Source organism: Argentina silus, assembly GCF_951799395.1.
Source record: "Argentina silus genome assembly, chromosome: 2".
Taxonomy (NCBI): domain Eukaryota; kingdom Metazoa; phylum Chordata; class Actinopteri; order Argentiniformes; family Argentinidae; genus Argentina; species Argentina silus.
In genome coordinates, this window is record NC_139656.1 from 19,508,335 (window position 1) to 19,536,023 (window position 27,689).

At 41.3% G+C, this 27,689-nt stretch overlaps 2 protein-coding genes across 3 annotated transcripts; one reads left to right on the plus strand and one right to left on the minus strand.

Annotated features, from left to right (window-relative positions):
* Positions 1-4,626: 4,626 nt before the first annotated feature.
* nae1 (nedd8 activating enzyme E1 subunit 1) lies at positions 4,627-13,550 on the minus strand. Of its 2 annotated transcripts, XM_083687860.1 has the most exons (20): positions 13,471-13,544; positions 12,688-12,791; positions 12,523-12,583; positions 12,385-12,415; positions 12,223-12,294; positions 11,848-11,927; positions 11,622-11,731; positions 11,315-11,424; positions 10,712-10,774; positions 10,513-10,576; positions 10,280-10,371; positions 9,838-9,897; positions 9,347-9,480; positions 8,925-9,000; positions 7,792-7,831; positions 7,447-7,533; positions 7,061-7,153; positions 6,294-6,408; positions 5,931-5,980; positions 4,627-5,821 (listed from the first exon to the last, which is right to left on the minus strand). In XM_083687860.1, the coding sequence occupies exons 1-20, from the start codon at positions 13,518-13,520 to the stop codon at positions 5,712-5,714; spliced, it is 1,602 nt and encodes a 533-aa protein (XP_083543986.1). In that variant the 5' UTR covers positions 13,521-13,544; the 3' UTR covers positions 4,627-5,711. The 2 variants fall into 2 exon arrangements, with proteins under 2 accessions (XP_083543986.1, XP_083543987.1); XM_083687861.1 differs by lacking the exon at positions 12,523-12,583 and having other exon boundaries at positions 13,471-13,550.
* An 840-nt stretch (positions 13,551-14,390) lies between these two features.
* On the plus strand, positions 14,391-27,340 carry ca7 (carbonic anhydrase VII; the record flags this gene model as incomplete). Its single annotated transcript, XM_083665554.1, has 7 exons — positions 14,391-14,427; positions 14,978-15,175; positions 21,017-21,135; positions 21,997-22,092; positions 22,306-22,368; positions 22,888-23,043; positions 27,218-27,340. 7 exons carry the CDS (start codon positions 14,391-14,393, stop codon positions 27,338-27,340), a joined length of 792 nt encoding a protein of 263 aa, XP_083521680.1.
* Positions 27,341-27,689: the final 349 nt, after the last annotated feature.

Below are 27,689 nucleotides of genomic sequence, written 5' to 3' on the forward strand. Positions count from 1 at the left end.
CAAACAAATGTCAGTGGAAAAACACACACACACACACACACACACACACACACACACACACACACACACACACACGTACACACATACACGCACTGCAGTTCTCTAACCCACAGTAACAAGTCTACTCTTACAAAACAGGTCGGGGGAGTACTCTGTGTTCTGTGTATATGTTAAACTCTCCTGTGTGGATCCATAGCATACCATGTTTACATTACAGCAACAGGATCTGGGTATGTTAAACTCTGTCCTCTTTATAGTCTTGTACTGTATATATGTACATAGTACACACCACACAACACAACACCACTGAGACTGTAATTGCAAGACCTATAGAAAAAAATAGATGGAAACACACCCACCCAACCAATCATCCTTTGTCTGACATGCCCACATAGAAATTGAACCAAACCAAAGCTGAATTTCCAAGCCATGTGCACATTGCACCATGGTATGTGAGAGAGCACTGGACGGAGTGTGTGTGTGTGTGTGTGTGTGTGTGTGTGTGTGTGTGTGTGTGTGTGTGTGTGTGTGTGCGCATGCATGTGTGTGCGTGTGTGTGTGTGTGTGTGTGTATGTGTGTGTGCGCATGCATGTGTGCGTGTGTGTGTGTGTGTGTGTGTGTGTGTACTGAGGGGGCTGTAATGTGACACCAACCACAGGGCAGGGCAGGCCCCTGTGGCGGCTGTCCAGAGATGAGAGGACTGAGCCCGTCTGGAAGGAAGGGGGGGGTGGAGACCTGGGGACTAGCCAGAGCTCCAGCTGGACGGACGGACGGACATACAGACAGATGTGCCTTGGGCCAAAGGCAGCTACATGGTGCAGTTGACAAAGTCACAGAAACACACAAACACATGTTGTACTACTCACACACTGTAAACTCTGAATCTGGGTGGAGTATCTGGGTGGAGTATCATGTACCGCTAGCTTAAAGAGTATCATGTACTACTAGCTTAGCCTCTGTCTTAGCTCGCAGATTTACGCCACCCCACGATGTCTGTGTCATTACTTTCTCCTATTCAAGGACAGCAAGACCATCAAACTGTGACCCCCCGTTCACCTAAACAGACATGACATATAAATCTGATGCAAGTGCATGCATAGATGCTTTATAAATAATTTATATTATGGATGACTGTAGTCTAGTGTGTAGTCACACTACTACCCCTCATATAGGAGGTAGATGGGTTGTGGTGGTGGTCATACAGGCAGTGAACCCCCCAAACCACACACATGCACGCACACACAGCAAATAGTATGTTACATAAACGCACCTTAAACAAACCGTCAAGGTTAGAACACATCTTGGGACTGTCAACATGGAATGTAATTGGAAATTCTTCAGTTATTGGGTGTATAGGTTGTTTATGACTCTTAACATGCACACTGAATATCCAAGTTCAACATGACTGAGAGCTACTAGGGTGAATATATATAAATAACATGTTTCATGTTTCTTTGAAAATTACTGTGTACCATGTCTGTCCATTGGCAGAGTTCCAAGGTACAAAAGACTACAGTCATGTGAGGGTTAATTATTTTCAGGCTCCTGCAACCTTAAGGTAAACAGACTGAAACAGCCATGTTCTAATGCAGCGAAGCCCCTGCGGCCACGGGAGCCCCCCCCCCCCCCCCCCCTCTCTCTCTCTCTCTCCCACTCTCACTCTCTCCTACCTCCAAAGCGGTCTCTCAAAGCCAATAAAATAATATAAAACATCATTGCCATCATTGCCACTGTAGCCTTTTGCAGAGTCAGTGTTTCCGATTGGCTGATTGATTTTTGAATTAAGGGCCAGACCACACCAATGCATCTATTGTTTGGCCTCCCCTGTGACTGGAGATAAAGCTGCTACCAGCCTGCAATTGCTGAGGCCTGGATAAAGCGTGAATAGAATAGAGGGCAGATGGGAGTGGGAGTGTGTGACTGTGTGTGTGTGTGTGAGAGAGAGAGAGAGAGAGAGAGAGAGAGAGAGAATGAGAAAGAGAGAGAGAGAGAGAGAGAGAGAGAGAGAGAGAGAGAATGAGAGAGAGAGAGGGGGGGGGGGAGGGTAAATAGCTTTTCATGTCACCACAGTCAAAGTCACAGTGAATAAGCCTCAGGAGCATGACAGTTTCACTCAGAATACACCCCCAACACCTCACCTCTGGTGTAATGTGAACCTACAGCATGGGACACATGCCAGGGAACCGCTTCTCTTACATTAGGTATGTATTTATTCCAAAGGGAACATAAAAGAATGCTATGCAAATTACCATTGAGGGAATTACTCATAAAATTCTCTGGTAGCTGGTAATTTGCCAACTGTTTACTAGAATTGACAGAATTCCCACAGTCGCATCAAAGCTTGTTTGTTGGAATGATAAAGCCGCACAATGAACACAGATTTCTAGAAGGTTACTGTCCGTCTTCTTTAACATTGAAAATCCGGTAGATTACGATACTATGGTGCATTTGCTGATCTTCATCTACGCAGAAAGAACTATTTAGGCCAATTCCATACAGTACAGTATGTTGTGTACACACTACTCTGATTGGAGTTAACATTTTCTGCTGCAGACTTTTCAATCTTGCTTTCTGTGTTTTCCTGAGATGAGCAGCCTTGGCGAATGTGAGCAGAGCTTGGTGGGGTAGTTTTGTCCTCTGTCCAGAGTGGGAGTGTGTCCTGTGAGGAATCGCGTAGTGTGTGTGTGTGTATGTATGTTTCCTCCCAGTGCTTGGCATTGGTCATCCATATTAATGAAGAGTAGCTGCTCTGTTGCTACAGTCATATGCTAGCCATGGGGAAGGTGGATATGATCATGGTGCCATTGTGTTCCATTTGAGGGATTCCAATGAAGACACCATGCACTGCTCTAGGGGGATATGTATGGAGAAGGGAGATTTTATCTGATAAATCAATCTTTGTAAATTCAACCGCTAAAACAAATCAATTCAATTGACTGAAACAGGAAAATGTACTTTCATCCAGATATCTTTTAGGTACCAAGTTCCCTTACTTAGATATTTAGTAACCATATTGTTTTGACAGTAGTGCCATATGGCCCCATTAATTCTACGGAATTTGAGAAGAAGGCTGATTGGAATGTGAAACGATTCGTAAACATGCTTAAAAGGTAGTTATGGGTAAGTGTATAGACTGGTCTGCAACAAACTAAAACATGTACAGTGTTGCTCCTACTGTGAAACACACAAACGAGTAGTCCCATTTATTTCTGCAAACAGTGGGAGGGGTACATTACTCTGGAACATTATGGCCGAGGTACACTGTTACTGCATTGAAACCAATATGATGAAAAATGCACATTCAATATACAAACACAGACTGCTGCCCCCCTTAGACAGACACAGACCCACCATGGTGACAGTGAGATATGATTGTCAAGCACATTACATCATCTCACATATTGTAGCTTATTAACAATAAGATCTGCACAATGGCGTAGGTAGCCATCTTGTATTGTTGTTATCAGTACAGACTTATAATAGCTGAATCTTGTAGGGCATACGTGGGCTTCTAGTATCTAGGAAGACACAAGCGACTGGCTGGCCCTGATAGAGTGAGACAAAGGCCGCACACTGAGCACTGATGGGTAATTGAAGCCATCTTTGTATGTTTGAAACTCTTTGCTCCACACCGTCATGAAGGGTTATGTTGACACAGCTGCGTGGACTGTGGAGCACTGGTCTTGTCAGGTCCGGCCGAACATGTCCACACCAGCTAGGGCCTGACGGATGTTCTCTGCCCTCCCGCTGTCACCAGAGCTGGGAAAAACTTGACAAAGTCTGAGCAGCCAGGTTATGAAGCCGTAGGTAGCTGGACTGGAAAGTGTTGCCAGTCACGACAACTGCTGCCATGGGGATAAAATCAGGTCTGTACCTGTTTATATCAAAGGATATAATTGCGTGATTTAAGTAAGTGATTTGCAATGCAGATTTGAGATATGGAATGATATCCCAACGAACACTGAAATAAATTGTGAGGATTTGAACAGACCAACTTCTCTGTAGTCAGATTAAGGGCACAAATTACACATTGACTTGGGTGCTCAATATAACACTCATGTAGTGCCTCATGTGAAGCGTGTTAGTGTGTGTGTGTGTGTGTGTGTGTGTGTGTGTGTTATTGAGTGTAATTCGAACTCTGGCAAAGTATGATTGATAGTATGTCCTTGGGCTGAAAGCCTAAAAAAACAACGATTTCACTCCTCTGGCTGTATTGGCCAAAAGCTGCTGTGCATGCAGATCAAACTCTGGGTTGGTTAAATAAAAATAGCATTTCAAACATGATAATCTAAAAGGCAGAAGATGAAATGTCCTGTTTGGAAATGGCCTCAATACTTTTTGGCAACCAGCACCAGCACCAAGATGGGCACCATCCTTCTCAGGAAGGGGTTGTGTGTGTGTGTGTGTGTGTGTGTGTGTGGAGAGGAGGGTGTCTTATACGAAAAAAAAATGTGCTGAGAGCAAATTTCCACTCAGCTAAAAGCTGCAGGCAAAACACAACAAATGAAAAACATGTCAGTGCCTTCTCTAAGCTGAACACAAGGCCATATTCAAACGCAAAAGCAAAAACACAATTACATTACAATGGCCCTTAGTATCCAAAATATGACCATAGTTCCCTGCCTGCAACACATTTTATTCAATCATATGTCCCCTTAAATGTTTTTTATATGTTACTGAGCAGCAGAACATGTTTCCAGGGACACTGCAAAAACATGGTGGTAACTAATCAACATGACAGGTTTAGGCAGGCTTCTTATTAACATCCTATAGCTAATGATATTGTTAGAGTGTGTGCCATATAGTCACCATTCAATAATTCACTCAACCAGGATGCACTGAGTCTCTCTGTTTACCCTACACCTAGTTTCACAGAAACATAGGAGAGGGCTCCCTCTACTGTTTGTGAAAAGAATTGAATAACAATAAAAGCCTAAGTACAAATCACTCACTTTTCACATTCTAATATCAGGTATTTTTATGCTGCAATACATTTAGTATTTTTTTCCCTCATAAAAAAACAAAACATGAGCCAATCCACAAGACCTTATGTCAGTTTCTGATCCAAGAGTAGTCAGCAAATTATCCCTCACCACAGAAGACATTGAATTTAGAAGCGAACGGCAACCCACCCATCCCTAGGAAATGGTCTATAATCTCAACTGGAGTGGAGAAACAAACAAACAACATTACAGAGCTTGTATACAGGGAAACGGTATAGAGATGAATATCCTGTTAGGTTTATTCTATTAATCATCATAAAATTGATGTCAGCTCTGTTAGAGCTTAGGCACTGTATGAACACAGGGTCATATTGAAGCCATGGGCAGACTAGCAAACTAGTCATGGGCAGAATTCAGGCAAATTAGGTTGATCATTTTGCTTACTTTTCAAGCAGCCCAGGAATTTAAGCGTCATGTTTATGATTTGAATTGGTCAGGTAACAGACATAATGTTTCCCACAGTGGATAACTATGTGTGCCCACTACCCAAACACCAACAGAATTGCCTGAGGACACACATTAAAATGTTGAAAAAACAATGTCCTTCAGTTTATGTTTCAAAACTTTTTTTGACCTCGCCCAGCCATACATAATTTGTGGATACAGATAGTAGTACAGTTATGAACACAAACACTGCTATATTCCATTCATAAGGTTTGCAGAGGGGGTACAGTAAGTGCATGTTTATTGAGAGGATTAGCAGTTGTTCACAGCTGAAACGTGGCAGAGGTCTGAGACATGGCGTTGTAAATAAAGGTGTTGTTGAAGGGGACAAACTGGTGGGTGACGATTTTGATGGCTTCTTGTGCAGCTGATCCTGAAGAAATAAACATGAAAAACATACTGAGGATCTGCATTGGCGCAAAGTGCTTGACAAGCTTCCCATAGGCCACAATAGGATCCTATACAAGGCGACTGAAACTCACCTCCCAAAAACGATGCAACAGTGTGTGGCTCGGCAGCGCCATAGCGACAGCTATTGAGAAAGCAAAATTAAGTCGAGATGAAAACTCTTATTACAGGTATCATAATGAAATCCTTACAAGTTATTGTCTTAATGTTCTTAGAATTCTGTGGCACTAATACTCCATTAAACAAATAATGGAAAGGCTGTGGGTAAATTACAAGCACAGACTACCAGGTACCTACAGTATTGTACATGCAACTGCAGATGTTTCACAGCTAAATACGAGTTATAGACTGTAGGTATCGAGTGCATTGTTGCAATGACTAAGTTACTTCACAAATTCAGTAAAAAAAAAAGTGCTGACGCTTTAAGAACAACTCACAACTCATGGATGTAGTCATCTTTCACATTGACGTTGAGGCTGTACTCCTGGAGCAGGCTGTTAACGCACAGCTTCAATTTACTAATGTCCTCTTCAACCTGGTAATTGTAGACACCTGGGAGGGAAGATATTCATCAAATGTGTTACACTGTCCCCTCTGTAACTTGCCCCTAAACAAGATAAGGATAACTCGCGGTCGTAGAGGTGGCTACCAAATGTTATTACAATTGTTTTAACCCCATAGCAAATTAGCCTGTTATCATTATTCATGCTAGCCACAACAAGCAGTTACTGCTTTGTCCTCAATCCAGCTGCATGAAAGGATGCCATCACACTTGCATAAGAACATTCAGTGAAGAGCACTGTTATGGTCCAACCATAGTGATTCATAAAATCTGGTGTCAAGGTCGAGCACTGGCCTTAACATACTTATGTAACGTTTGTTTACAAGCATATGCACATATTTGCCGCCATTAGAAAAGGGAGCATATGTACGTTTTCACATTTTCAAAAATTATTTTGATAAGTTGCACATCTTGCTAACCTGCTAATTTTTGATTTATCAAAATGTTATTAATGGGATGGTGTACAGTATCAAGTTAACAAGGGGACAGTGTATTCACATTTTTGGAAAGGTGAAACAGTAGCCAATATGGGTAAATAATTATATATCTCTCGATAGCTACTTCAAGTACAAGTGAATTAGTAAGTAAGTACAAGTAAGGGCCGGGGCAACTTTGGCCTTACCGGGGTAACTTTGGCCTTACCGGGGTAGCGGGAGTGCTGTTGGTAGAAGCGGTCCACAGAGCGGAGCATGATGTACAGCACCATCTCACTGTCCTGACTGTCCATGCAGGACGCTGAGGGGACACAACAGCATCTTAGTGTGAAACAATGACAACACATACTTGTGATTTCCAAAGCAGAGCAGTCAGCCAAATCCAAGATAGGAGTACGGTTGTGTAGCACTATACTTCACAGTACAGAAATTACCTAATAAAATGACATGGTAAAAAGGAAGTTATCAACGTGTGTGAAGTAATTCAATTGTGTTGTGTTTGAGGTAAGTACCAGAAAGTATTCATTGTTGCTTCAAATACCAATACAACACATATTTATCCGGGGAACATGGCCATTCAACAACGACACTTACTGATCTCATCTTTATTCACTGACTCAACGCTGTACTCTTCAGCTAGAGACCTGCAGCGCACCACCCTCAGGAAAGCTGCATTTTTACCTGGAGACCAAACACACACAGCTCAAACTATCATGACTAATTAATGCATCTATAAGGAACATCTTTCTGTGTCATATAGACATTCACATATACAGACCAACCATTTATATAATGATGCAGATATTATGGTAGTCATGTATGTCTGTCCACATGAATGCAGCCAATATTTAATTTACATTCCTATCATAGGGCACTTCCTATTCACGTTATTGATAAATACTGTATGACCACACACGTGCATGTGTGTAGTATACTCACAGAATAGTTTGATGTCCTGCTCGGAAATGCTCTCTGGAGGCTTTGAAAATAAGAAAGAGAGAGAAAATAAAATAAGATCAGATATAACTCAGAATTCATAGTTCCCTTAATGATGTGGAGTCGTCCAGGTCCAGAGGAGGAAAAGCAGCCCCAGATCCTGACATTCCCACCACCATGCTTGACTGTTGGGATAAGGTTCTTTTGGTGGTAGGCAGTGTTGGGTTTTCGCCAAACATAGTGGTTTTGATTGTGACCAAAAAGGTCAATTTTGGACTCATCTGTCCAGAGAACGAACTTCCAGAAACCATCAGGCTTGTCCAGGTGGTCTCTGGCAAAGTTAAGACAGGTAGTTTGGTTTCTTTCCAGCAACCCTTCTGTGAATGCCATTTTGATTCAGTGTTCTTCTTATTGTTGAAGCATGCACAGTTACTTGAGATGCAGCAAGGGAGGTCTGCAAATCTCTAGATGTTATGTTTGGGTTGGCTTTTACCTGATATATTATTTTTCTTGTGGCTCTTGGGCAGATTTTGGAAGGGCGTCCACTTCTAGGCCGAGTTGCCGTCATGTTAAATGCTTTGTATTTTGTAAATGTTTAATTTGTAAATTATATGCCTCACAGTGGACTGATGGAGCTCAAATCTTGTTGAGGTGATTTTATAGCCTTCCCCAGACTGATGTGCTCTTGACATGGGAGTTTTAAACATATTCGTTTCTGTTATTTTTAAACATTGCAGTGTAACAGCCTTATATCATGAGGCTAGATGCTAACTAATATATCATATAATTATAACTAATATTCTTCAAGAAGCTTCAAACGCTTAATGAAGACTTCATACTGTAAACCCTTTATATGGGGTATATAGAGTCTTCACAAATTCTTTAAACTCAAATATCACACTATATGTACGCACAATGCAAAAACCATTATAATATATATGCATATTTGGCAAACCATTGAATGTAAGCATCTGTTACACCTGTTATATATTATGAACTTACCTTGCAGCCATATCATATTATGGACTTGCTCACAAATGATTTGTTAAGTCCCATATAAAGGGTTAATGAAGACCTTATAAGTCGCAATTTGTCGAAACGATGAAATCCTCAAGCTTGCAAAAAGGTCTACATACCCTTCCAACAGACTGCAGCAGAGATTCAACATGCTTGGACACGACTGTTGCATCCTGCATGGCCTTCTCTCTGTAACTGAAAACACATGCCTACATTAGCACACAGAAACATCATGATAATACCAGCACAAAGTATGTTCTATGTTTGGGAAATAGAGTTAGAGCACAAGGACTCACAAACAAGCATGTTAATCTCTGTATCATATGGTTTGGCACATGCTATTATTCCATTTCGCCATGGTAATAACTATGCTTATGCCTTATGCAATAATTGCCCTGTCCTTGATATGCCCTTGTCTCCTAAGCACTGAGCTAGTTGGCCTTGTGCTTGCTATAAAAGTCATAAAGCGAGGCATTGACTTTTTAATTAAATCACAGTGGCTGCTCGCCAACATTAATGAATGCAAATCATGACTCCCTACACATTCTGAAGGTTGATGAATTTCTGGGAATCTGCAATCATGTCTGGAATGATGCCACGCACAGGTAGGTTCCCGCCGCCTTCGCTCTGCACAAACTCCTTCACGGCTCGCGTCATCACCCAGAAGGATGGGGTCTGTGCATAGCAGAAACACAATCAGACCAAGTTTTACTGAATTTACAACTAGAACATTCAAGGGATTTTTCAATCATAATAATAGACATAGTCATAGGCCCTGTTCAGAAACAACCTCTTGACCCTTCAGTAGCTCTGGAAGTATTAAATAGGTATTTAAGATGGTTGTCACACCAACTTGCCCAATGAAAGGCTAGGTGGATTTTTTGCCATATAACTTATACCTTTAAAATCTGCTCAGATCTATATAAAAAAAAGAAAATAAAAAAAAAATGAATAAAACAAGAAAAGAAAAGAAAAAAGGTGGTCTAGGGTATAGTGGCTAGGAGTTGTTTCTGGACAGTGCCGTGGACTCACCTGTGATGTAATGTTGTTGCATTGTTCTCCATTGAAGATGTCGTCAACTGTACTTGAAATCTACAGAGGTGAGAGTAGGGTTAGTAGAGTACAAAATACCAGTGTTCTCATGCACCCTGCATCTTACAGCAAAGACAATTTACAGTTATAAGTTGAAAGGGAAGAGATATTTGGTATGAGGTACAGAGAACAAGGAAGATATATGGGGTATGAGGTATGGGCATGTGGTATCAAGTAGAGGTATGGGGTATGAAAAAGAGATATGTGGTGCAAGGTGGATAGTATGATGTATAGGGTATGAGGTTTGGGTATGTGGTATACGGTATGAATTAGGGGTCTGTGGTACGAGATATGAGGGAAGGGGGTGGAGTACAAGGCAGGTACTGATGATGTATGATGTATGGGGTGTGGGGTGAGAGGTGAGAGGTATGAGGACAGCTACCGTGGTGGGGTTAAGGGCCGTATTGACATTCTTGATCGCCTCCTCAAAGTTCTCCTCATCCTCAGGAACACCATTTTCATTCTTGAGGATTCCTGAGGGAACCAAACATAATGAGAACACAAACCAATAATATCACTAAGTCAGGCATGTGCAGGATATGATGGTGTCTACAGAAACCTAAAATAAAGTGACAATATTGAATATGAAAATCTAAAATGTGTCAAATGAAATACCTTGCCGAATAAGCTGTCTGAAGGCCTCCTTCTCTTTGTAGTTCTTAGGTAACTGGAAATTGTGCTATAGAAACAAAATACTGTATCAATACCTAACATCTGCTCTCAGTTCCAAGTAACTGTATCTGAACTCATTGCCAGCTCTGTTGTTCATACAAAGGTGCTGGTAGGACAAGAAGATAGGACATAGATGTATTACCTCACTGAACCACTTTTCTAGGTATTTGGCAACAATGATGACCCATGGAGTATGACTGTGATCCTGGAGAACACATACAGAATGGAGCATATCATTAGAAGGGTTAGCATATCCATAACCCTAACCCTGAAGACTCATTGTGCTCTGACATAATTGAATGGGTTCTTATTGGTGTGTATAACCAGTACTCCGTGAAAACAAAAGCGGAGAGGTTCACACTAAAGAAGTCAAAATGCCAAAACATCTGTGTATGACCATTTTCCCCCTGTGTAGTTAAAATAGTAAACCAAATCATAATATGCTACCCTGCCGTTATCATTATAACATCACTATTCAATTATATGCAAGGGTTAAAGCAAGAAAAAAAGCCCATGATTGAAAATGATACGTCTCATCAATCTGGTCAGTGATCCATATGACTGAAATCTGTCTTTTTAAGACTTTCTTTAACCCACGTCTATGGCTGTTAGGCTGTACTGTTTTGTACGTCACCCATATACAGTCTAAGAACAGACACCATAAACACTGTAGCAAAATGTACAACTAAGATACAAACAACAGCCTTTAAAGACAGACGTCTCAGAGATGAACGCCCAAACATACCTTCTTCTCCATGCCCTCCAGGTCATAGGACTGGATGTGGTTCTTGAGCTCAGCGAAGGGCTGATCTAGCCTCAGGTCCTCCAAAGCATTGTCTGGATGGGACTCCATCACTGGAAAGGGAGTGATCACATACACCACAACTTTGAGTGTTGTCTATTAACAGCAAGAAAGCACTGAAACCCAATCTTGATCAAGGAGTGTCACCACTATGCTACAGATAAAGGGAAAAGTCTAACTGGGAACCTTGGGTCATCCATCATCTACCCAGATAAAGCACTAGGAATGTAACTCGCAAATGTTCCTGTACCTGTGTGCTCCTTCACCACCAGTCTCATGTAACCGATGAGGCCATATGTTCTACAAACCAGGAAGGGTACACTTGCATTCCACAAGACTGACCCCAGTCTCAAACAAGTGCTGTGGAAAGAACAGAAACAAATCCTTCTCTTTAAAGCAGAGACAGCTTTCAGGTTAACTTTGTAAGAGTAATAATTAAGATGAATCAAATAAAAAACATTAAGGGAGAAGCCCACCTCTCTGGCAGCTGAACACCGATCACCAAACTGAATCTGTGGAAGAACTCAGGGTCGTTGTCCAAGAGCTTATCTGGGCTCTATGGGGAAATAAAGTCACTTTTAGTGATTGTTAGAGCACATACTCTGGAGTCTATCGCTTTATGATGGCAATGAGAATCATGAATGGCAAATCTATTGGTCCAGTGTTGCTTGTGGCAAGTCTACCCCATAGAATAATAATACATTTGAATTATATTTATATGGTCTACCCGCAGTCAGAATTAAAAACAAAACTATGACTAGATCTCTATATACTTATAAAATGTACAATGGAGTCAATCTATAACATTCTAGCAAGCCTCTTCAGGGAAAGCTACAGGTTCAAACACCAACCTCCTCCACAAAGTTGCCCGACACATCACTGTTTAGCTCCTGTAGCAGTTCGGTAGCAGCCTGGGCTCGATTCTATGATGCAAACAATGACAGCAGTTAATCAAATAATACTGACTTCATGGTGATAAAATATGGAGAGATCGTAAAGTTAGCTGGGCATACCTTTCCTATGCTGTTGTTGCTAAGAAAAAAGCTGCAAGAGAGAACATTGAATCATTTCTGAGATCAAAACCACACACACAGTATTTTCTATAAGTTGAGGACAGTGCAAAAAGTGCAAAAACAAAATTACTGTCTCACTTATTTCCAACGTCTTCCCCTGATACTTTATGCCCATCAACAATGGTGAATGCCCCAATGCCTGTTAAAGAGAGACTCATGCCATTCGAGAAACTGATGGATAGCCATTTACAAATTAGCTGTTACATACAACTAGAGTCAAGAGAGTGTTGCTGTATTCTTTACCTGGAAGCACAAGGTTCTTGAGAATTTCTGTCCCGGATGCTGTGGCATTGATTAGACATACGTGCGTATTTTCAAGTGCTTCTTGGCCATGGTCACCCCACAGCCTAAAAGGAGTCAAAAGCATCATGTTACAAAGATCATTGTTGCCATCTAGTGAGGAAAAACAGAACTCTCATCTAGTGAAGAAAGAGAGCAATATTATATTATCCACATATCATCCATGAAGAGTAGCCTAGCAAACTATTGAGGAAGATATGTTATGGGTGGATAAGAAAAATAAGGAACCATCAGTGAAATGTACTTTACTATACCAGTACAATCCAAAATCGTATATACAATACTGCAGTTGTCTAATGTGTAGGCTATCAAGTCCAGTTGCAATGACAGGTATCCGAGAAATAGCAAGCCCAGTATGTGGCCAGACTGCGCCGAGAGCTCTCCAGCTTTATCGCAAAGAGAGTGCATCTGACATCTCAGATGTGTGGGGCTGGCTAAGGTGGTATAACGTTAGTTAGCTACAGACTGAAGTCAACTCCACAGGCTTTTGTCTATCTGACATTGTTATCCCTGTAAAAACGTCAGAGATAGTATATGTCATATACAAAAGCCTGCTGTAGTCGAGTTAGGCTACACAGACTAGTCTACATACGGTTGCTAGCTGAATTATTAGCTGTACTGGCTACATAGATTTATGTTATTCTTTCGGCATTAGTCTTTCCGGGGAAACATGCCTAATGTAAATAACAATTATGTAATTTGCACAAAATGTCTAGCATTAAGTACCTCAGTTGTCTATCATATTTCTGTTCTTTGGAAGCTTTGGTAGCTGCCATGGTGCGCTTGCAGAATTTCGCCGGGTAAATTGTTACATTCACAGTTTCGCATTGGCAGATTCGACAAAGATGATCAGGCTACATGTAGATATAAATTCAAAGCTGCACTTTCGATGTAGATCGAACACCAGGGGGAGTAGTTTGCTAGTGTTTTATTTCAAACCTGTTTATTAAAAAATGTCCACAAGTGTTTACAGCTCAGCTCAACCTGTGGCACCTTTTGGGGTCCATCATGAGTATGGAAGGCTATCTGGTCTCCCGTAGATTAAAACCGATTCAGTAAACCTGTCGGCACAATGCGGCAGCCAGGTTTGACTGATTTGGGAGGTTACTATGCTTTTCTTTAATCAGCCTATGTGTTCTTAAATGAAGGTATGATGCTAGGCATATTCAGCATGTTTGTGTAACTGTCAACTTAATGCAGATGTGAATTAGTATTGCATCAGCAGGTCCAACAAAATATGCAGTATCAAAGGAATATATTACACTTCCAGAGGAATAAGTTTGTTTATCACCGATTTTATTCCCCTTCATATGTAGCCTGTCATTTTTTAAATGTTTGTCCAAGTGTTGCAATCTGATTACCTGGCACCTGATCACTTGGTATTTCAGCAAGCTAGTATACTTTAGCAATGGCTAAGTGCTTATTAGCCAGGACGAAGCATCAAGGGCAAGAAGGATTGAAAGGGGGGCGTGGCAACAAAAGGGCTCATTACCATTCGCATTCGCCGCTGATCATCCCACATCCTTCCCTAACCTCAACTCCAAAACTTATCGCACGCGCCGGTGCTTGATCTCCAGCACATCATTCACATATTCCGTGCAGTCTTCTGGGCTGTGAGTTGGAATCAATCTAGGGAAATCCACGCAATGACAGGGCATCACTGGGGATATGGAGAAGAAGACGGTAAGTTGCTCAAGGTACCTGAGCATCAACTTGATTGACTTTAGGACGCACGCTTCGCGCTGACCCTCTGCGGGGGTTGCTCGTGCTGACATTTCTTAAGGCTATTTATCCTTATAGCCTATATTAAAAGAAATGCTTTGAACATGTCTTAAGCGAGGTTACTGACTGAACGTTCTCGTGTTGCCTACCTGGACGAGGGATGCGTGATATTCTCAGTTGAGCTAATGTTAAAATAACTGTTAATGCGAGATTAGCCCAATTATCCTTAAAGGGATGACTACAACTCACCCAATTTAGCTTTAACTCAGCCAGCCAGCTTTTAGGCGAGGGTAAGATTAATAGGTCGACAGATGATGTGTATGGAGGACTATGAGTTGTTCGTCATGCCCTCTAACTATATGGACACAACTGAATGCATGATTGAGGTGAAATGACAGCAAAAACCTTCACAGTTTCACTTGTTGCAGAACCTTCTTCTTCATCCTTCCAATGTCTTCAATCAATCTTCTGACCAAGTCATTCATGAGTGATTCATTTCTTTTTACCTTAGGTCCAGATGCCTGGCACAAAGACTACCCCATTGCCCAGGGCAATCGTCAGTCTCCCATTGACATTGTTCCTGGTGAGACCGTATATGATGCCAACCTTCCTCCCCTATTTCTCAACTACGATCACTGTACCTCCATCAACATCTCCAACAATGGCCACTCTGTGGTGGTGGAGTTTGATGACTCGGATGACAGAACAGGTGAGCAACAAAGGGGAGGACATCAAACCATTCCCTCAAGAGAAAACTCTCTATCAGCTAGTAATGCAGACATGGTATGATATGCAATGTCAAAGAGTACCTTAGTGGGAAGGTAAAGGGTTGACTCTAGTCATTTTGATAGCCAATGTCTGATATACACTCACTGAGCACTTTATTAGGAACACCTGTACACCTTCTCATGGTGGAGGTGGTGTAACGGTGTGGGGAATGTTTTCTTGGCACACTTTGGGCCCGTTAATACCAATAAATATTCAATGCCACAGCCTATTTGAGTATTGTTGCTGATCATGTGCATCCCTTTATGGCCACGATTCACAGCTTGAAAGTGCACCTGAAAAATCTGCAGTAATTGCGTGATGCAGTCATGTCATCATGGACCAGAATCTCAAAGGAATGTTTCTAACATTTTGTGGAATCAATGCCACAAAGAATTGAGGCTGTTTTGAGAGCAAAGGGAGGCCTTACCCAGTATTAGTATGTGTTCCTAATAAAGTGCTCAGTGAGTGTACATGTATTTGTACATGTACATGTATTTCTATTTTACAACCAGCCCATATAGAAGCCAGTGGGACTATTCAATAGTAGCACTAAGTCTATTAAATTGACAGATTCTGCATAGTTTCAGTAAATTAGATGTTTGGGTACTGCCCATATATTCCCATATTGCATAAGACACTTCCTAAACTTTTCTATGAGTGTCATATGGAGGTGGGTATTGATAAATGTGTGGTCGGTCGGTGTGTGGATCTAGCCACCTCCTGCATCATGCATAGGCATTGGACATCAGCCAACAACGCCAACCATACATTTGCATGCACCTGTGGGCAAACACTGTATTAGTTTGACATAAGCTGACAGAAACCTTTTAAACACAGATTTAATTGATTGACACAATGCCACCTCGCATACAGCCGTAATTGACATAGTGAAATGCATTGGGATCTTGCTCCTCGCTCAACAACAACAACAGTCAGCAACAATCAACAAGTCAACACTAAGAGTAATAAAAAAAGTAACGATAGAAGAAAAGTGAAAATAGTACTAGTGGAAATAATGTGCAATAATGTCAGGTGTGCAATAACAATGTGCAATAATGTCAGATGTCAAGGGGAGGGGTGGGGGTAGTATAGACCTTGAGTGGGGTGGGGGGGGGGGGGTTGAGCAGTCTTATGGCCTGTGGGTAGAAACTGTGTGTGTGTGTGTGTGTGTGTGTGTGTGTGTGTGTGTGTGTGTGTGTGTGTGTGTGTGTGTGTGTGTGTGTGTGTGTGTGTGTGTGTGTGTGTGTGTGTGTGTAAGCATGTGTGTGAGCACACACCATCTGCATATGCGAAATACACATGTTTATGCATTGTCTGCTCTTGTAACAGATGAATAAATGCAGTTGTATTGTATGCATCTCAGATCGTGTATCACAAAGGTTAGCTTCCACATGTTTGTTTGTGACTCCTGGGTGGGTTTGTAGATTACAGCAAGGTAGTAGGGCTGTCAGTCAATTAAAATTTAAAAAAAAATCCTATTAGTGAATGAAATGCTGGCTTCCAAATCAAAGATGCGAATTGCCGTTCCCATTCCCAAAGACAAAAGGGTGCTAAGTGCTTGAACTGAGCTTCCTTGGTACAACCTACTTGACTATTTGTCACAAAAAATGGTTGTCAACTAAAGCATTAGTTGATTAATCTGTATAATCTGTTAGATTAATCGAATAATCTCTAAAATCCTACATGGTAGCTGTACATTTTAAAGCTGTGAGGTGGCACAGAAATAAATTACTTTGTGATCTTCGATCATTTCAGGCAGACAGCAGATCATAATGTCTAAACAATCCAAGCCTATTGATGCGCTTATCGTCTCCACTATTTTAAACAGAAAAGCATTTATGAACAGACACAATTGTGGTATTCATAAACTCAGATGATTGCTCAACCATCATGGTGAATACAGTAATATTATTATTTTGGGCATGTTCTGCAATCTTAATTGTGTGGAATAAAAGCAATGACTTATGTACATATCTTCTCACAAATGTAAACCACCCTAAACCAAACCTTAAATCCTCAACAAAAAAATAAATGCTAGTCGTCTAGATTTTCACTACAATGCAAATTTACTAGGTTTTGATTTGCATGCGCACCAGGATGTGTGGTCAGAAAAATTTGGTTGATCGATAGAAAACGGACATTTGTATAGCTAGTCTGACAACCTGGTAGAACTATCCTAATCACACGATAGTTAAGATTATGTTTTACTTCACATATCAGTCTGGCATTCAACATAAAAACTAGCTTTGGAAAACCTAAAAACATATAGCAGCATACTCTTAAAAAACTATTAGGGTGGTTTCTGATTGATGGAAATAATGCAAAATAGTTGCCCTATGCTCAAACGGTTTCAATGAGGAGGAATGTCAGATTTATATTGTGTGAAGAGATACAGAATGGTGAATGTAGTGATCAGGCTGGTTCCAGCATAACCCAGTGAAATGAGTATTATAGAGGCTAGTAAAGCCAGCATTTAACTCTAGGAGTGTCTGTCTGCTGGTGCAGATGTCTCGTCTGACAATACCAGATAATCTTTTAGGTTATGTCATATGCTTTTAAACTGGGTCCACGTTAACCAACAAGTCATCATTGTAAATAATAAGATCAGCAATGTGGTTGTTTGGCGAAAGCACATAACTGTGTAAGCAAAATGCATGGAAACCAAAAAGAGAAGTTTCATTCTGCATGACATAGTCTATAGCTAATGATGGGTTACCCCACACTGCGTGCGTGCGTGCGTGCGTGCGTGCGTGCGTGCGTGCGCGTGTCATGCTTGGCTTGGCTTGGCTCCAGGGGTATCAGACAGGTTTTGTCACTTATTGTGCTGACTTCCATAGCACCCTGCAGTAAGGATGACAAACTGTCTTGCGCTGTCACCAGCTCTGCCTCCCTCCCAGACTCTATAGTCTATCCAGGGACTTCACAACCCCAATTAGATAAGAGTGACAGGACAAATCCTCTCCAGCTCAGGGCACAAACTCAGAATACACTCTTGTTTCCAAAAGAACACTCTTAGAAAAAAGATTCTACCTACTGTCAAAAAGAATACTTCAGCTAGTGTAGACGGATTTGGTGGCGCCAGCTATGTGATTTAAATGTGGCTGAGACAAAGGCAGTGATCGTCTGATCTTCCATTGTGAATGGTGATCAATGCCCCACTCTCTCAGCCCAGAACACCTATTTACAGTTGAATGAGCATGCCTGGTGGACGTCCGGAAGATATCACACCACGACTGTAGTCAATTACTTTGCTATTGTAATGTATTTAGTATAGGCCAACTGGCCTCTCCTACCTATGTTCTATTGTAATGTATTTAGTATAGGCCAACTGGCCTCTCCTACCTATGTTCTATTGTTTGGAGGATATTTAAGGAAGATAGAGACCATTCATTATTTGAGTTTCTCGGGGTAGCCTATGGGCACCGGTCTCCTGTGTTGTCCTTGACACACATTAGATTAGATTAGATTCAACTTTATTGCCACTGTGCAGAGTACAACTGCATTACTGCATTACTGCATTTCGTTGTCTCTGTACTTGTACTCTGCACAATGACAATAAAGTTGAATCTAATCTAATCTAAACAAGTACAGAGACAACGAAATGTAGTTTCAACCAGAAGTGCAAAAAAAGCGCAGTGTGAACAATATATACAGGTAGTGCAGTATAAGCAGTATATGAGCAGTATAAATAGTGCAGTATAAGCAGTATTAACAGTAACATTAAAGCAGAGTAAATAAGCAGAATAAATATGGAATGCAGTATGAACAGTATAAACAAATATGTACAGATATGTGCAGTGTATTAACATTATAAGATTAGTAAAACAAAAAATAAGGGTATGTGCGTTATGAACAGTATAGACAGATATGTACAGAAGAGCAGTAGTATGCAGTATAAGACCAGTGTGTACAAGTGGAGATACACTATGTACAGTTTATAGGAATACTAAAGGGTAAGAGTAAGTACAATTGTCCGAGGGGGGGGGGGGGGGGTGTGTAGGGGTTGGTAGGTTGTCACCTAGGTGCAGAGTTGGAGTTCAGTAGGGTAACAGCCGCAGGGAAGAAGCTTCCTCTGAACCTGCTGGTTCGGGTGCGGAGAGACCTGTAGCGCCTCCCGGAGGGGAGTGGGGTGAACAGTCTGTGGTTGGGATGAGAAATGTCCTTGACGATGCTGCGTGCCTTACGCAAGCATCGCTTGCCCTGGACAGCCTCAATGGAGGGGAGTGAGGAACCGATGATGCGTTGGGCAGTTTTCACCACCCTCTGCAGTGCTTTCCGGTCAGAGGCAGAGCAGTTGCCTTACCATACTGTAACACAGTTGGTGAGGATGCTCTCGATGGTGCAGCGGTAGAAGTTCTCCAGGATCTGAGGAGACAGATGGACCTTCTTTAGTCTCCTCAGGAAGAAGAGACGCTGGTGAGCCTTCTTGATCAGGGTAGAGGTGTTGAGGGTCCAGGAGAGATCCTCAGAGATGTGGACACCCAGAAACTTGAAGCTGGTGACTCGCTCCACCTCAGTCCCGTTGATGAGGATGGGGGTGTGTGTGCCAGCTTTTGACTTCCTGAAGTCGACAATGAGCTCTTTGGTCTTCCTGGTGTTGAGAGCCAGGTTGTTGTCGGTGCACCACACTGTTAGGTGCTGGACCTCCTCCCTGTAGGCCGTCTCATCGTTGTTGCTGATGAGACCAATTACCGGTGTGTCGTCTGCAAACTTAACAATGGTGTTTGAGCCATGTACAGGTGTGCAGTCGTAGGTGAAGAGGGAGTAAAGCGTTAGACGTATCGGTAAACTTCCATTTGTTTCCATTTGTTTACTAAAGTTAGTTTATTTTATGTTACTTTGAAACTGTTAAATTGGATAATTTGTTGATAATCTATTCTAATTTTTCCTATGTGCATTAATGTGATGTTGTGAGCTAGGTAAAGGTTCTGTTATAACAGCACAACGTAATCATGACCAGGTTATCGCATTAATGTCTAATGTTCACATGCATCGTTAACAACACGTAGAGTCGAGTCATCGACTTTTGGTATTGGACCAAGCGTAAACTCCTCGCGATTCATTGTAACTTGAGAGTATGGTGGTAGCATATTGGGTATTTGTAATGGAATCTAAGATCCAATATGATCAAGTGTCTGTCACACAGGGATGAGCAAATCATTATCAATCATAACCATGACATATCTTTTGGAGTCAGATAATGTAATGTTAACTTGTGTTAGTTGGTCATGTAACCACTTGTGTAACATGTCCACAACCATCTAAAGTTGTGCGGGGGAATAAATGGATGTCTTTATTTTTAACCTGTCCAGTCCTCTCTCTATTCTTCAGTGTTTTTATTTCAATTCTTCACTTGTACCTGTAAGAGAACCCTTATAAAGAACCCTGTTTTGGTGCCACCGGTTCTACATGGTACTAAAATGGTTCTACTACAGGGACAAGCCAAAGAACCCTGTGAGTGAAGGGTCACATGATGGCCTACAGATCAGCTTGTTGATATGAAGTACCTGTTAAGACGAGTGTTTCAGACTACAGTACTGTATGTATGACACTTAGAGAGTTAGGATTGTAGGCGTGTGTGTGTGTGTGTGTGTGTGTGTGTGTGTGAGTGAGAGAGAGAGAGAGAGAGAGAGTGTGCATGCGTGTATGTGTGTGTGTGCTCCTGCCTGGGTGCCTGCCTGCTGTGCTGGGAAGCTCTGCAGTGACACCATGCCAGGCACTGGGCATGCAACGCTGCCATGGCACAGGATGACTGACAGCTGTTCTTCCCTTACCTTCACAGTGATCAGCGGAGGCCCCCTTGACAACGCCTATCGACTCAAACAGTTTCATTTCCACTGGGGCGGCAAGGGTTGCCATGGCTCTGAGCACACCGTTGGTGGGAAGACTTACGCATCAGAGGTGAGAGGGTGTTGACGTGCTCACATAAGGCATGGGTAACCGCTTACCCTTAAAACTATCACGTTATTTTTTTCTTCTATGGACCCCTATTCAGTTAAATACAAATAACAGGTTTCCAGGATCACTCAAAAATATGATACTTCTTATGCGACAAGAAAGCATGTTAATATTTAAGTTTCACACTGTAGACATGGTTTTGAGGACATAAAATCCACACATTAATAATAATGCCCAAGAAGAAAACAATTTTTTGTGTTATCTTGGAAAATGCTTTTGGCAATCGATTGACCTTGTATATAGCACGAGTAACTGGTTGGTTGAGGTTCTCTCTGCACCTTCCCTGACTTGGGGTGCTGAGAATAGCTCACCAGTGCTTTCTTTCTTTTTTAATAATGTTCCAAACCGTTGATTTTGGTAAGTCTAAGGTTTTGGCTATGTTTCTGATTGATTTTTCTGATATTTTAGCCTCATAATGGCTTCCTTGACTTTCATTGACTTCTCTTTGGTCCTCATTGACTTTTGTTTGGACACCAATAGCAGGCTCCAAAGGCAAATGCAAAACCTAGAATCAATACTAGACATTGACAGCTCTCTTATGCCTGGCTGGGAAATGTGGATACAGTGAGAATCTGTGTGACCTCATTGGCTAGTGATGATAAGCATCAGTTGTGCTATTTGTGGGCAGGTGAGAGAGAGAAAAAAGCTCATTTACACAATTTTTTTCAAATTCAGAATTGACAATTATTTATCACAAACTCGTATGTAATTGGATTATTCCATAACCTCTGGGTCATAACCTTGGTGTCCTCTATGGTAGTAACGGCCCTGCCTGTAACACTGCTGCTCTGTTTCCCCCTGCAGCTTCATCTGGTTCACTGGAACGCAGCCAAGTACAAAACATTTGGGGAGGCAGCTGCAGCTCCCGATGGCCTCGCAGTCCTCGGCATCTTCTTGGAAGTAAGAGTTTAAGACACCCCAATTTCTTCCTATGCCCCCCCCCCCCAAAGAAAAAAGATGGCTTGTTGATATGACAATTTTAATACATTCCTTAAATAGGCCTACATTGTGCAAAAAAAAGTTTTATAGTAGAATACATTTACAGCAATGTATTGCAATTTCTGTAAGGGTTGATTGAATGTGGAAATAAATATGTTATGTGTTTTGTTTTAGACAGGTGACGAACATAGAGGGCTACACAAGATAACAGATGCTATGTACATGGTGAAGTTTAAGGTAAGGGTGAACACATGTTTAAGAACTAGACATTAGAGCTGGGGGTGAGTGATACCTAATTCCACATGGTCATTGCAATGGTATCAGTACATTGACAATTTATGTTTGTCTGTGGGGGACAGGGGTGGGCACAGGAGACGGACTGACAACAACATTTGAATATAGATATGTAGATTATCATGACTTGGTGCCAAAGAAATCAGCAACTGCTCTGAACTGTGCAAGACAGACATCCTAGCAATACCCAAATAGAGTATTGTCTAAGAATTGGGTTAAGGGTTAGGGTTATGGGGTCATATTGGGGTTGATACCCGATATAATTGTGTACCGGCCCAACCCTGATTTAGAACATATTTATCTTCTTTATCTTGTGAAGAGCTCAGGATCATAATGGCATAATGACTCGTAAAATAGTTTAATTTAGCTATTTTTCTCATGTTCACCTCAGTTCTTACAAGGTCAACTGAAAGTGCATATCAGGATATCTGAAGTTATTGTCTTTATTTCTTTTTCACTCAGGGAAGTGTTGCAGATTTCAAAGGTTTCAATCCCAAGTGCCTCCTACCCAAAAGCCTCCACTTCTGGACCTACCCCGGGTCGCTCACTACGCCACCACTTCATGAGAGTGTCACTTGGATCATTCTGAAGGACCCAATCATAGTTTCAGAGAAACAGGTGGGAGAGCTGTCTCAGGGTACTAGTAGGGTACAATGGGGTGGCACCTGGGTATAACCACATTTTAAATATGTTTGCTTATGGAAATCTGTGGTTGGTGGAAAGGTCTTACCACGCACTGGTCAGGATATAAACGCAAGGAGAACTACTCCAGTGGTGTTGGATCTGACCTTCCTCTGACCCTTTTTTCCTGTGCAAACTGAATTTAAATGTATTTTTTTACACTGATCAAATTGAAAGTTTACAGCAAGCAAGGCACAGTATATAATGGTACCAATTCGCAACAACCACAAAATAGGATCACATGACAAAGAATGTTCAGTGAAGAGTGCTGTTTTGGTTCCCAAAAATGCTTTGTAAAATTTGTCAAGGTCGAGCACAACTACATTATGTACCTTTTTTACATTTTGCCAGGCATATTTATTTTTAAATGTTCATTGCAGCCACAGAGGGCAACTTCCAATAGTTTTTAGGTATCTCTCAAGCTGTTGATTAATCCAGATGGTTTAAAGAGTATATTTCTGTTACTTAGCTACGTCCAGCAGGCCTCTAGCGATAGTGGTAGGAAACATCTTTTTAGAAATCCCAAAGCTACTAATGTAGCGACTATATGTCTTCTGAGGCTGTGCATGGGCATATTGCTGGATATTATTTCAAAGTAATGTTTAATCGTACTGTACTTATCTACTTTGTTTGAAACTCACCCAGAACTCGTGGCTTAAAGGGATGGGCGTGATTGGAGAACAAAAAAAATGAACTCTTTGACTTGGTTGGAAGTTACTTTGAGGTGATTTGGCCACAAATGTTGAACTTTTTGTTTGTTTCCCAATCACTCTCATAGTTTTTTTGTTAACGGTGGCTAAAGTTCGCTGAAGTAAGTTATGGCTATTTAAACATCTCTGTAACATGGATTACAGTTTCTCTTGGTCCAAAGACTAATTTCAAAGTAACCATCTAATTACAAGTTGTAAAATAGTGAACTATCCCTTTAACACGCAACTTCTTTGTCAATGCCGAGCCACTTGAGAGAGTCCCAAGACTATAGCTAATGTGAGAACAGAGCCTCGGGGCATCCCAAGGATCCCAGTTAGATTTTTCCAGTCAGAGCTTAAACATTGTCAATAATGCTCAGAATTGTGAAAAGAAAACACTACAGAAAAGAAATTGGTTAATTTACAACATGTGGAGACATTAAATTACTTTACAATAGGAGCTTTATTTTGTATAGGAGTTTATAAACAAACATTTCTGTGCTTTTTAGAGTAGGAAGCTCCTTCCCGCTTTAGCTCCTACTATATCGCAGAGTTGACCGAGCTGTACATAACAACTAGAGCATTGTTGAGCCTCGAAATAGTACTTGTTTGACTTTACATACCCAAATTAGTTTAGCTCACTTGGTGCACTAGATATTGGGGGTTTGCAAGCATGCTAAATCAAGCGCACCAAGTATTTGGAAGAAAAAACTATTTTGACCCAGGTCTGTAAGGCAGGAGACTGAGCTGTGGTGGATTACTGCCTGGGTGGCTAGAATACCACAAGTCCCTCTGTCTCTGGGGGGAAGGCGGGAGAGAGCTTCAGCAGCGGCCTGTAATCCTGGTAACTCTAGACTTCTTTGTGATTCCAGGTCACAAGTCACACTGTCTAAGCTCCATTCAAACAGTGTACATTACCATCTGAGCTTGTGACACAGATTGACCAAGATTTTTCACGTTGCTGCTTTGCACAGATTGCTAGATATTATTTTAGCCAGAATTAAGTTAGATTTTTTCCTGTCTCAAAATTAGGCCACTGCAGCCTTGGGACAACAGGCCAATACAATTAGATGTATTAGTGTCAGCCATATATAGCTACAGTACAGATTGTGGTTAGTGAATTACTGATGAGTTTTGGATCTAGAGCAATCTTGGTTGATTGATCTATTGGTTGGTTGGTTGATTGATTGAATTATTGATTGATTTGATATTTCAAAAATGCATTTTGTGTTAAAATTGAAAACACCCATATAAAAAAACCATTTAGGATTGAGCACAAAAAGATTATTTGTTTAGTGACAGATGAGGTCTGTACGACCAGCAGTACCCTGCTACACTATCGCCCCGACCTGTGACTATAACAACATGCCATTCCACGTCCCCTCCTGGGGCTGAGACCCTGTTTAGACTTCCCTTCCCAGTCTTTCTCTGCACTGACCACAGGGACTTTAATTAAAGTCAGCTTGGGCCCCATCGGCATGCTGTCTGCATACCTTGGTCCCCGGGCTAGCCGCTAGCCATGGGCACGGTCCCGGCCTTAGCTCTGCTCCCTCCATGCCCTCAGTGCAAGACTCCAGGCCAAAAGCCTTTGATCCCCTGTGGCTGATTAACATGATGGATGGATAGATGTGAAGTGTTTTGGTGGGTTTTTAATTGTGAAAAGCTTTGGCGATACTCAGCAGGGAAGCCCTCTTATGCAACAAGGTATTATGTTGTTTTTCCCCCTCCATACTGTAGAAAGGGACTTAAAAGGTGTTGGTAACACTTTACTTGGAGCATACAGTTATAATTAGAGCCCGACAGATATATCGGAGCACCGATATTATCGGCCGATATTGGCCTTTTATATAAATATCTGTATTGGCACATATTCCTCTGATAATGCACTGATACAGTACCAAAGATGTGCGTCAGCCTCACATTCTGAAATGATAGAGAATCAGTGTAATTGGGTTTTTCCAGAGCAAAATATATACCGTAATTTCCGGACTATAAGCCGCTACTTTTTTCCCACGCTTTGAACCTCGCGGCTTAAACAATGACGCGGCTAATTTATGGATTTTTCCCGCTTTCACAAGCTTCATCCCGCCAAAAAACTGAGCAAAAACACATTATGTGACGGTGCTCAGTTTTTTGGCGGCATGAAGCTTTCATTAGACCAATGAAATTGCCGAACGGGTTAAGGTGAAACAATGTAACTGTTTAGATTAAATCGAGCGCGCTCAAACTTCCCATCATTCTGATTACGGTAGTCATTTTGAAAGCCAAAACAATCGCAATGAAGTTTGAGGATTTTAGAGGTGGACCATCGTGGTGTCTCAGATTTATGAGACGTAAAGGCCTGTCCATCAGGGTACGACGAGTCTGTGTCAGCTGCTCCCTCCCGACTACGAGGAAAAAGTTTCAAACTTCCGCAAATTCACTGATGCAAAGATAGCGGAGCATTCCATCTGCCCGCACGACATCATAAATATGGATGAGGTCGGTAGGCTTGGTAGGCTACTGTTTACCGCTAATTTTTTATTTTTGTTACAAGCCGTGTTTCGTTAAAGCCTATTTATTTTTGTTACAATCCGTGTTTCGTTAAAGCCTATTTATTTTTGTTACAAGCCGTGTTTCGTTAAAGCCTGTGTAAAGTTCATTTGTTTCAATGTACCGGTAGGCACCTGCGGCTTATAGACATGTGCGGCTTATTTATGTTCAAAATAACTATTTTTTTAAAATTCAGTGGGTGCGGCTTATATTCAGGTGCGCTTAATAGTCCGGAAATTACGGTACATATGGATTTTTATTAATGAATAAACTTGTTTCTTGGCATTTGCTGTTACTGGAGTGCCTACTGAAATGGCTGAATTTAGCAAAGTAGCGTTAGCTCTTTGGACTTCAGTAAACTGAAAGGATGTTACTGAACAAGAGAGTTATTCAGCATCAGGAGTTGGCAAAATATATTATTTGCCAATAATTTATTTCACTAGTTAACATGGCTAGCTTGTATCCATGCATTTCAGAGTCAGACGTTCTAGCTAACTTTTGTCACAAGCTGATGACGTGGGTTTGTTTACTCTTGTGAACTGAGCAGAATTTACCACTTTGATCAAGTTTGTCTTGAGGAGAGAGAGGGCCAGAATAAACCATTACTGGAAATGACAGTTGTTATCAATCAGAAAGTGCAGGGGTATTCTAACACTATTTTTTTAAGAGTGCTTTTCACAGTTCATTTTTTATTTTTTTTTGTAAATGAAATATAACTGAGTATAACAAAAATAATTCTGTGGATGATTAACAGCAAATGAATTCTGTAAAACTTTTTTCTTTTCTTTTTTTTTAATCAAAAATAGGCCCTAGTTATAATGCATTATGTGTGTGTGCCTCAAAGTGTTATAGAACTTTTTTTTTCTGTCTTTATTTCCAAACCAACACAGATGGGTAAGTTCAGGATGCTGCTTTTCAGTGGTGAGGAGGAGGAGCAGAGGATACGCATGGAGAACAACTTCCGGCCCCCTCAGCCCCTGAAAGGCAGGGAAGTGCGAGCTTCCTTCAACTAACGTGAAACGAATTACCTGGACTATACTACTATACGCCAGAATGAATGTCTGATTAGTAGGGTTTATTCTGAACCTCAAGTTAACCTGACCTGGGTTTTCCTCTAATGATGAGAGTTATTATACTGCATTCTCTACTGGAAGCCAGAACGGTGCCGATATCAAGGTTGGAGTCTGTCATAAAGAAGGTAGCTCTTCAAATTGGCAGAAATATCAGGAATGTAAGTTTATCACAATGGATTGTTGTATAAAGGTACTACTGGGAATCAGGGATTATCACATATTGTGATTTGCAAATTTGTTGGTCCGTAAATTCAGTGTGGTGCAAACAAAAGGAAAATATAATGTCAAT

Excerpts from the sequence above, each read along its gene's own strand:
- nae1 (XM_083687860.1), bottom strand. The coding sequence starts at position 13,520 with ATGGCAGCTACCAAAGCTTCCAAAGAACAGAAATATGATAGACAACTG. Across the intron at positions 12,584-12,687 it reads CAAGAACCTTGTGCTTCCAG|GCATTGGGGCATTCACCATT; the intron begins GTAAAGAATACA and ends TCTCTTTAACAG. Across the intron at positions 11,425-11,621 it reads GGTGGTGAAGGAGCACACAG|TGATGGAGTCCCATCCAGAC; the intron begins GTACAGGAACAT and ends CTCCCTTTCCAG.